Raw genomic sequence first — 11,607 nt, forward strand, 5'->3', positions numbered from 1 at the left:
AAGAAATCAAAGCCTAGATTAGGAGTAGAAAACATGAATCCTGGGAATTTAAAAGGAGCAATGAACTGGATGTATATCATGGGAGAAGAAATATTAGAGGAGTACAGTAAAATTTATTTGCATAGGAAAGTACACCATTTCCCCATATCACAACCCTTGATGCAATGAACAGTAGTGGTTGCGAGAGGGACATTTAGCAACCACAAAGTGGAATTAACTCGGAAAGGAAGCTAGTCCACAAAATGATCAAACTACAGAGAATCGGTCTGTATTATGGGAGTTTAATCAAAGAAAGACTAATCTTGAGATATTTGTCCAGGCTTAAAAATAAGACAACTTCTACTGCCAACAGAGGTTCAATTGCAACACCCTGATGAAAAGGCCAAATTCAAAATTACAGGGTGCATTTATCAAGAATGGATTGGTACATGTACTTATTTTCAACCCTCAACCCCTGAACTTCTTATTTTCAAATGACACTGCTTTCCCCTGCTCTTTTCAGGTCCTCTCATTTTGTAAATAGCTCCAAACCATGTGCGCTAAGCATCATTTAACTATATGGCAGCAAAATAAAAAGAAGATTCCTATGTATTCTGAAATATTATTACTCTGCTTGCAACACTCATTCAAGGTACAGCAGAACAGTAACAGCAATCACATTTAGCTATTACTAGAAACCTGGAATACAAAACATAAGATAAAGCCAAATGAAATCTATGCAGTCCAAGAAACTTAGGAGTATATAGTATGTCACTAATACAGAATTTCTTAAAAAGGAAAATTAATCACTCTTCTCTGAATACTCTCTATATAAGAGCAATCTTCAGAAGGTTTATCTAACAGAAAGAGAGAATGTCAATTTATATGGTATCTACTTCAAACCAGAGTTCCTACCCAGACATCCACACTTCGGAGACTGTCCAAAATTTAACCTCAGACTATTGACAATCTGCAATTATGAAGCTGAACGTTTACTCTGCCAAGTCTCTACCAAGAAACAACCAAAAAATGGAAAACTGACTCTGAAAAAGAAAAAAGTAAGCTGAAAAGGAAATGTCTTCCTACATAAAAATAAGTTGAATAGCATGACATAGCAAAATTATTCTCAAAATTAAAATCACAGTACCTTAGGAGGATTAAATGGATAGGTTTCGGGAATTTTTATTTCTAGCTGATATCTTCCTCCTGCAGGGGGGGGGGGGGGAAAATCAAACAAAATACAAATTAGAGATTATACAAATTAAAAAAACAACTAAGTATATAATATCAATGAAAGCACTGAAATCAGCATGATTCTAAGTTTGCCTTAAATTAATAGTCAGTAGTTTAAATATAACCTAAAGTGTTGCCTATTTCAAAATATCTTCCAGATTTTACATTTTATACAGACACAAATACATATAAATGCAATTTTAATTAGTAAGATCCACAAATCTTGTTCAAATGAAATGCACATTTTTCAAAGGCACCCATTTTGTTCAGTAACCTTCATCTTATTATTTGATTTGTCATAACCTCCCACACTATTTAAAATAGATTTTAAACTCATACAAAATACCAAAAAACAGACACTAAATCAATCATAACACATGATAATGCCCAGTAGTAGTATGAAACAAACAAACAAAAACTGTGCACACTATTCCAAAAATTGATCACTATAAGTACTCTCTCTGCATAACATGGAATCAAATATCAATTCAATTTCAGTTTAAGTTGCCTACAGCTCAGGGCTAACCTGCTGTATAGCTTAAGGATTTCATACAGCATTGAAGTTCTTTAATGTACACTATATACACCATGTGCTATGTACTGCTTAACCAGTCTCATTGTGAAAATACACGTGCACATAAATTCAATGAGCAAAATCAACCAACATGTACTTGCAGATCTACAGTACATACGGAAGGGCAGGTCACTCCTTCAAGCTGTATACTACAGTTTCTAGCAGAGCAGCATACATTTCTGATTTAGCAGTCATTACTTCAGTATTATACTACCTGTCCCTAAGACCATTTCCGATACAAAAAACTAAGAATTTCTTATTTCACTGGTATTTTTAAGAAGTTATAATCTTTTGCCAATAATTCTGCATTTTGTGGCAATATCAAAACATCTAAACTCTCTACCTAACTGCAATTTCATGAACCATAGCACTGCAAGAGAACAGAATCTATACAACAATTTACATTTATTTCCTATTAAGTAAGGTACAAGCAACAGCACTCCTTGTGTGCACTACTCTATTCCTAAATAGAATGAAAAAGTTTCTCTCTCACTTACCTTTACAATTTACTTTGTCTTTTATTCCAAGTATGTAAGATTGTACTGTATACCTTCTATCTATAACCCATATCCATCAAGTTTCATAGGTTGTAGGGTCGGAAGGGACCTGAGGAGATCATCTAGTCCGACCCCCTGCCATGGTAGGAAAGAGTACTGGGGTCAAACAACCCCAGCAAGGTGTTCATCCAGCCTCCTCTTAAAGACCCCCCGGGTAGGAGCCAGCACCACTTCTCTTGGAAGTTGGTTCCAGGTCCTAGCCACCCTGACTGTGAAACAGCGCCTCCTGATATCAAGTCTAAATCTACCCTCTGCCAGCTTGTGACCGTGATTTCTAGTCACTCCTGGGAGTGCTCAGGGGAACAGGGACTCCCCCAATGCCTGCTGGTCCCCTCTGACTAGTCTGTAAACGGCCACTAGATCGCCCCTCAGCCTTCTCTTGTGGAGGCTGAACAGGTTCAGGTCCTGTAGCCTCTCCTCGTAGGGCCTGCCCTGCTGACCCCGATTGTGCGGGTGGCCTTCCTCTCCATGTTGTCCACATCCCTCCTGAAGGGTGGCACCCAGAACTGGACACAGTACTCCAACTGTGGCCTGACCATCGTCGCACAGAGAGGGAGGATCACCTCCTTGGACCTGCCTAAGATGCATCTGTGGATGCATGACAAAGTGCAGTTGGCCTTCCTGACTGCATCCCCACACTGTCAGCCCGTGTTCATTCTGGCATCAATAATGACTCCAAGATCCTTTTCTGCCTCTGCACTGACAAGAAGGGAGTTCCCCAGCCTGTAGGTATGCCGCTGGTTCTTCCTCCCCAGGTGGAGTACCTTGCACTTGTCAGTATTTAAAAACACATCCTGTTCTCATCTGCCCACCCCTGTAACCTGTCTAGGTCCGATTGCAGCCTATTCCTCCCTTCTAGCGTGCCCACTTCCCCCCACATCTTAGTGTCGTCTGCGAATTTGAACAGGGTGCTTTTTACCACCTCATCCAAGTCGCCGATGAAGAAAGTCACTGATGAAGATGTTGAACAGTGCAGGCCCGAGGACCGAGCCCTGCGGAACCCCACTGCCCACATCCCTCCAGGTCGAATAACACCCGTCCACCACCACTCTCTGGGTGCGACCCTCCAGCCAGTTAGTGACCCATTTGACTGTGTAGGTGTCGATGCCACAGTCCCCTAGTTTTTTAATGAGAATGGGGTGAGAGAGAGTGTTGAAGGTCTTCCTAAAGTCCAGAAAGACTACATCCACTGCTACCCCTGCGTCTAAGGATTTTGTGACCTGGTCATAGAAGGCCACCAGCTTGGTCTGACAGGACCTGCGTCTAATGAACCCGTGTTGGTTGCCCCCAAGCATAATCTCCCCTGCTGGCTCCTCATGGACATATGCCAAGATAATTCTCTCAAAAAGCTTACCCAGGACCGAGGTAAGACTAACTGGCCTATAGTTTCCTGTGTCCTCCAGTTCAAGGGTAGCAAGCCAAGCCCCAATCCAGGTAGTTACCCTATACAAGCCAAGTTCCTAATGAGTCTTCTGCACAAGAAGAAGGGTAGCTTGCAAGATCACACTCAAATCAGTTATTTTATGTAGTGCTTTTTTCCCTATAGCTAAACTACATTACCAAATAAAAGGAAACAAGGGCCTCTCCTCTTGCTTCTCATATAATTGTGTGTCATAATTCTACACACTCTCAAAGAAGTTACTGTAAAATTTTATGTCATTTTATATAAGCTTCTTTCCCCAATTATTTAAACTCTCTGGAGCACACAATTTACATTCAGTAACTAGAGTGATTATCAAAAACTTGAATACAAGCTCATAAATCTAGTGGTGTCATAATTAAGGAATATTTAAGTGCTATTCTTCATCTCAGAGCATAGAAAAACTCAAGAAGATTAACACTGAACTCTTCCTTCTCAAATCCAACAAAAGATATCCATACTTAAACCAACAGCTATAATTCAATCAAAAAGGTAGTATTATCAAAGTATTATCAAGAGCGAGGCAAAACTCAGCAATGATTTCAGTAACAACTACAAGGTTCCTAGCAGTTTTCTGAATCATTAATATGTTTATATTAAAAAACACCCAAAAAACTAACACTAAAAACAAAAGGTAATAAAAGTGTTAAAAATGAGAAGGGATACAAATTTAAAAAATAAGTAACTGAGTGACTTGAACTCAAATAAATAATTTCAATAAGGCTGTGGCAAGGAAGGAACATATTTAAAAACTGAAAACAGGGGAAAAAAAAAATGTATGTACTGCATCCTGTTTCTCCAGCCTGTTTGGCCTGCATTTCTGTCCATCTAGACTGTAAACTTTGTGCGGAAAGGTTAAAAGTTGTCTTGTGCTTTTTATACTCCCAATACAGTGGAACTGATGGAAGTTTGTTTCCATCCTGTTCAAAGGAGCTCATGCTGCTGATAAAGGTTTAACATAAAAAGGTGTTAAGATGGGCTCTGTGAGGAAAGAGGGTGTGAAGTACAGGTTGAGTAGTCAAGACTGGAAAGAAGTCTTAAATTAAATGCAGTCAATCATAGATTCATAGATGTTAGGGTCGGAAGGGACCTCAATAGATCATCGAGTCCGACCCCCTGCACAGGCAGGAAAGAGGGCTGGGGCTAGATGACCCCAGCTAGATGCCTATCTAACCTCCATGACCCCAGCTAGATGCATATCCAACCTCCTCTTGAAGACCCCCAGGGTAGGGGAGAGCACCACCTCCCCTGGGAGCCCGTTCCAGACCTTGGCCACTCGAACTGTGAAGAAGTTCTTCCTAATGTCCAGTCTAAATCTGCTCTCTGCTAGCTTGTGGCCATTATTTCTTGTAAAATATCATCTTAAACCATGTCCACTCTGCCCCCTACTGTGCTAGGGAGTGTCACAGAGAAGTACAAGCTATCCACTCCACACATTGCAGCCTCCAAAAAATGTAATGGAGTTACCATTTGGTACATGCCCCCAGTGCCACACACTGCTCAAATGTGCTTCTTAATAGGCGGGGCACTGCTCTGATAGCAACTAACCAAACTTTTTTTCCAGCCTTTGGCATATGCAGAGCAGGAACAAGTCAACAAAGCAGCATAGTAGAAGCAGACATGCCCTTAGTCAATAAAAACCAAACTGTAGAAAAGCAGCAAGTTTGAACTTTTAATAGGGTGTGAACTGTGTGTATAAAACAGGATTGAAAAAAGCAATAGATTATACACACAATAAAGATGTTAGCACTGAGGACGTACAAAAGCAAAGCCACACTGGCTAAAATAGCAAGAAAGAAAGGGGAAATACTTTAGCCTGCAAGGCAAGAGTGTCCAATAACTCAAGCACAGAAGCTAGACTTTCAGCTTGCAACACGAACACAAAATACAAATGAAGGTAAACAGTAGGAAGACATAAAAACACAAGGGCTCATCCTCAAGCAAAGCAGTCAAAGAAAGCAGTCAAAAGCTCCTGTTGTATAAGTGCCGAGAAGACTACAGCTGAATTATAAAATCCAAAATGTACCCTTACATTTTTACTGCTCCATACCAATCTGCACAGGAATTTCAGATATTCATTCTGCACAGGAATTTCAGATATTGCAGCTGTCTTCCCAAATGTAAATTAAAGACAACATTTAATTCCCTCGAAGAACAGATTTGGCTTTTTGGATTATCATGGATTTTGCTGAACAATTAAAGGACTCTCCTGGAGTTTAACCCCAAAATATAAACTGACACTGGACAAATTGTCATTATTATTCATACTGCATCATAACTATTCACAGCACTTTACAGATGAACGTAACCTGAAGGCTGGTGTTCCCAGAAACTTGTAAAAGAACTCCCCCCCCCCTCCCCCAAGTCCCAAAAATAACCTCTTACCACATATCTGCACACAGATTATCCTGAATTTGCTTAATACTACTGTTGCATCTATTTGGAAGTGTCATGACTCAGTATAAATATTACACACATATAAGCAAGCCCTGAGCTTAAACCCAGCCCAAATAAACCACAACAGAGGAAAGCTGTTTTAGCAGTCCTATCAGGGTCCCTCTTACAAGGCAATTCACAAAGCAACATTTGTCTTTTCTTGAAGAGACACACCCACCATAACTTGTTAAATCTAGTATCAGCAGATTTATCATGTGCATTCAACTCTAATGAACCACATACATACACACTTTAAAATATAATTACAATTACTGGGGTTCAACACTCAAGCATTAGAAGAGATTTAACAACAAAACAGCATGAGGACATCTGACTCTTGATTATCACACTTGAATTGTTTAAGTGGGCAACAGCAAGGGAAGCATTAAGAGCACTGCAGTCTCCCTGGTCTCACTCAGGGAAAGCAATCACAAATCCTGCTCAGCAGAGATGGAGTATTCTGAGATTTTTTTAAATGTTACCACCTCTAGCAAACTTCTGAGCAGGTAAAACAGCTGTTTTCAGCGATTCCCCTCCAATAACTTTGGGAACATTTTCAAAGGGATGACAAAAAGACACCTGACTTGCGGGTGGGACCTTTACTGAACTTGAAGTCCTTGCTCTAAAGCTCAGAGGAGCTAGTTTCTTAAAGATGTTTTCATTTTTTTTTTTAAAAAGCACCTCACAAAAAACCCAAACACAGACAAAGCAACATATATATATCCCTAGCACAGGGGGCAGCAAATGTTTTTGTGTCGAGTGCCTAAAACGCACACAACTTTGACTTGTAAAATACTGGCATGCCAGAGCCAGACAGCAGGGGAGCTGCAAGGGTCCTGATCCTTGTTGTGGCAGTGCAGTCTTGGCCCGAGACGTGAGAGCCAAGCAAAATGCCTTCATGCGTCATGCTCTGGCATGTGCGCCAGGGGGTGCCTACACTTGCCCTACCATGCTTTGAAATGGTTGACTTTTTGCTGAAGACTGAACTTTCAGGGAAAGAACTAAGACAGGCATTGAAAATTTCAGCCCCAAATTTAAAAAAAGTTACATGCATATGGAAATACAATGGAAAGATCATACAATGGAATGTGTCAAGCAATTTTAATTATTGGTGTCACTGCCAGATTCAGCTGCGTTATATATCCACATAACATTACAAAAGTTGAACAATTTAGAGCCAAATAATCTAGGATCTCAAGGTTAAATGCACCATGCCAGTTATAGATAGAATTAAATCACTTTCCTCTTCTGGTCTGATAAACAGTATACTTGATTACAGTTGGTATTAGAGATAGACAAGCTAGAAATTAGCTAATATGATTCTTCAGGGTAACAGTAGACACCCAGTAACACTAGAATCCCCCCCCCATTGAATTATAGGAACCACAGAAATCTGATTAACTTCCACATTTCACCTACTACAATGACATCCCTCTCTACAATTAAAGAAAAAAATCATAATACATATTTTAAAACTGCCATACCAGCTTCTAACAATTCATGCTGGACAATTATTCAACATCCTCTAGTCTAGTTTTTCAGTGCCCACAGTAAACATTCTCTTTCAAAAACCAGAGATCATTGCAAACAGACATCTTCATTAAGCATTACCATACACCTTTACAATTCTGTTGCACAGACAAAATTGCAAAATACACCCTTACAGGTATGTGTTAATATCTGTTCTGCTACAGAACAAGCACTATTTTTCATTTGACTATATATAAACTGGATCAAAACATTATCAATTTTGTAAATTTTGAAGTAGCATAAGAGGTCTCATTTCATAACATGAAGCTCTATACTGCTTTTGATTTTATAAATTAATTTTATAACAAAGCATCTCAAGACACCTAATTTGATGTTCACAATTTCATACACAAAAAAGAACATTACTTGCCTTCATATGGTGTGTCCGGAGGTCCTGCTATTTCTCCTCTTAATTCTGTAAAATTCTCATCTACAAGATCTACTTTAATTTGATTTTTGCTCGTCTTAAAAATAAAGAGAAACAAACAGTCATGAGTAAGCATTTGATATACAGGGTCCCTAAAAAAAAAAAAAAAAGGTATTTTAATATTTGAGTCTTCCAAAATAACCCAATTCAGAAGGCTGTGTTCCAGTTAGAGTTCTAATTCATTTAAAGACAATTTTCTGCAGCATTCTAATTCTCAAAAATGGTATTTATAAAGCTACTATACCAGGCAAGGGAGCTTGGGGGCAAATACAGTATCTAAAACTACTTTTAATTTTTTTTTAACTGATTACATTTCAAGTTGATAATGACCCTTAAAATTGACTATTTACTCTAAATATCAAACTAGAAAAATAAATTGACTTGAAGAATTACATATTTTAAAACTAATTGCTTTAAATAGAAAATAAAATTTCAAGCTTAATCACCACTTTCATTGGAATAAGACTACTTCCCAAAATAGTTTACTGACCTTTTTTTTTTTTTTGAATAGCATAGTACTCTGAACATAATAGTGATAGAAGCCTTATTTTAAAAGCATCTAGTCTGCAAGGGGTTAATAGTTATTTATAGACCTAAATTCTCCATTCTGTCACCTCCTCCCTGCTTTCACACCCCACACAACACATTTTAAATAAAGTCACTAAGATAGTTTATCATCTCCAATTTCCCAAAATATTTTCATACTAAATTTTATAGAACCGCTTCAGAAATGGATTTAAGCCAGAACGACATATTCCATTCAAATTAGTTGTCCAATTCCACTCCCAGAGAGCAGCATTAACAAAGCTTGTTCAAAGTTTTCCAAGCAGAAGAGACTTTTACTACAAAACAAGCTCTGCCTTCAGAAAGATTAATACCAAAAGGTTATTCCCAGGTAAAATTCTACTTACTTTTGTAGGCAGAATATGGGCATTCTTTTATTCTCCCGCTACAAACTCCTTGTACGCCTTCATTCCCTCCCCTCTGAATGCAGGGAAACAATTCCTCCAGATCAGGGACCCTATGTGGGTGTCCCCATTCTCACTTCCTTGCTACCACCAGTACTATTTCTTTTCTTTCTGCCTGGGAGGTAAATCATCCATAGTGTCAATACTCCACATTATTGGGAAAATGAGCAGAGCTGAGAGATAGGTTGGTGTTATACTGGAAGATACCGAACTTCAACTGATTGTTTGGCCTACAGACCATAAGAGATGACCCTGGGTCTGGCAAACAAAAGACAGGAACTTCCTATGATTCAATGACTTCTTGTACCTTGCATTTCCCCTTTCCAGTTCTGTGAATTTCACCAAAGCAATGGTGTTCTGCCAAAGACGACAAACTGTTCTGGAACTGTGTCACATTCCCATGTGACAGGCATAAAAACAATTGAGATTTAAATATAAAATTTTTCCTCAGCCAACATGTAATTCCAAAATTAAGAAATTAAACGGATTTGTTTGTCTCTTCTATTTACAAACCTAAAACATGTATCATGGAGGCACCAAAAACTGAGTTGAGGCTGAATGTCATACTTCAAAAGCAGGGATTCAACCACACTGTTAGATAAAGAAAACAGCACGTCCTTCCCCCAAAAAACAATTACTTTGAATGGTTTATGAAGTTTGAGACCTTACAAATTAATCTGTTCATCAGTTTACAAGTTACAAGCAGTTTTAATAGTACCTACTTTTCACACAGTATCAAATCTTTTGTCATCCCAAATGATGTCAGTTCAAGTATCATCTCTGTATGAAAATGAGAGGTGAACGCTAAGTAGATCTAAAGACATTATTTAACAGTTTATGATATACTTTCTCTATTGTTCTTCATTAAAAAGTTCCTCTTTCAGCAGTAACTAAAAGGTAATGTTTCTTTCAAAATAGCTGCTGTTATAATACTGAAAAAGAGAGGTGCAGATTGCCTTCAGTTAACGCAGGGGTGGGCAAAATGGCAGATCCAGCCAGCAGCCAGACTCCATTTCCCAGCAGCCCCTGCAACTGGTTTTCATGGAGACCCCAGCAGTGGTGGGGGCCCTGACAGCACAGGGCCAGGGTTTTCATGGAGCCAGCCCAAGCAGTGCTAGCAGGGCATGCAGCTGGGTGGGGAGCTGTTCCGGGGCCAAAGACGGGATCCTGCAGAGGTGACAGCGTGGTCTGGAGCTGGGGCAGAGCCGTCACAAAACCCTGGCCCTGGAGCGGCTCCCTGTCCAGTCACACGCCCTGCCAGTGCTGCTGCAGCTGGTCTCCATGGAAACCCTGGCCCTGTGCTGTCACAGCCCCATCACTGCTGGGATCTCTATGAAAACCAGCAGCAGCAATGCGGGCAGGGACTGCTGGGAAATGGAGTCCGGCTGCCGGATAGATGTGCCATTTTGCCCAACCCTGCCTTCAGTGAAGGCAATCTGCACCTCTCCGTTTCAGTATTATATTGGCAGTCATTTTGAAAGAAGGCTGGATTGGCAACTGGCTCAGGCGAACCCCAGAGAGTTGTAACTGATGGGATGGCAGTCTCCAGTGATGTCCCCCAGGGATCAGTGCTTGGGCCTGTGCTCTTTAACACAGATTCATAGATTGTAGAGTCAGAAGGGATGACAATGGATCATCGTGTCTGACCCCCTGCCCCTGGCAGGAAAGAGGACTGAGGTCAGAGGACTCCAGCCAGGTGACTATCTAGCCTCTTCCTGAAGACCTCCAAGCTAGGTGAAAGCACCACCTCTCTTGGAAGCCCATTCCAGATCCTGGCCACCCTTAATGTGAAAAATTTCTTCCTAATATCTAACCTAATCCACTCTCAACTAGTTTATACCCGTTATTCCTAGTCACTCCCTAAGGCACCCTAGTAAACAACGCGTCACCTATTCCCCGTTGACCTCCCCTAATAAATTTACAGGTGGCCACAAGATCTCCCCTCAGCCGTCTCTTGTGAAGGCTGAAGAGATTCAGCTCTCTCAACCTCCCCCTGTAGAGTCTTTCCCGACGGCCACTAATCATGCAAGTGGCCCTCCTCTGGACCCTCTCCAGATTCTCTGTGTCCCTCTTGAAGTGTGGCGCCCAAAATTGGACACAGTACTCCAACTGCGGCCTGACCAGTGCTGCATAGAGGGGGAGCATCACCTCCTTTGATCTATTAGTCATGCACCTGCTAATGCACAACAAGGTGTGATTGGCTTTGTTGATGGCCTCGTTACACTGCCGGCTCATGTTCATCTTGGAGTCAATTATGACTCCAAGATCCAACTCTGCCTCCCAGCTGCTGAGACGGACACTCCCCAACCTATAGGTGTGCTGGGGATTCTTCCTTCCCAGGTGGAGTACCTTACATTTATCTTTATTAAATTGCATCCTATTTCTCTCTGCCCATTGATCCAACTCGTCCAGGTCGGCCTGAATCTGCTCCCTGCCCTCCGGTGTACTTTGCCCCATAACTTGGTATCATCAGCGAACTTGGA

General features: G+C 40.6%; 1 protein-coding gene across 2 annotated transcripts in view; it reads right to left on the reverse strand.

The window, feature by feature from the left end:
* Nucleotides 1–11,607, reverse strand: part of UBE2K (ubiquitin conjugating enzyme E2 K) — a 55,874-nt gene that overhangs the window by 20,821 nt on the left and 23,446 nt on the right. Inside the window, exons 3-4 of one of the 2 annotated variants that reach the window (XM_025210670.1) lie at nucleotides 8,100–8,194; nucleotides 1,127–1,185 (exon numbers count right to left, since the gene is read on the reverse strand). In XM_025210670.1, the coding sequence (XP_025066455.1) occupies nucleotides 1,127–1,185; nucleotides 8,100–8,194 (154 nt within the window). The remainder of the gene's footprint in view (nucleotides 1–1,126; nucleotides 1,186–8,099; nucleotides 8,195–11,607) is intronic. The other variant, XM_025210671.1, reaches the window with a different exon arrangement.

The sequence above is a fragment of the Alligator sinensis genome, unplaced genomic scaffold (genome assembly GCF_000455745.1).
Source record: "Alligator sinensis unplaced genomic scaffold, ASM45574v1 scaffold246_1, whole genome shotgun sequence".
NCBI classification, from domain to species: Eukaryota; Metazoa; Chordata; order Crocodylia; family Alligatoridae; genus Alligator; species Alligator sinensis.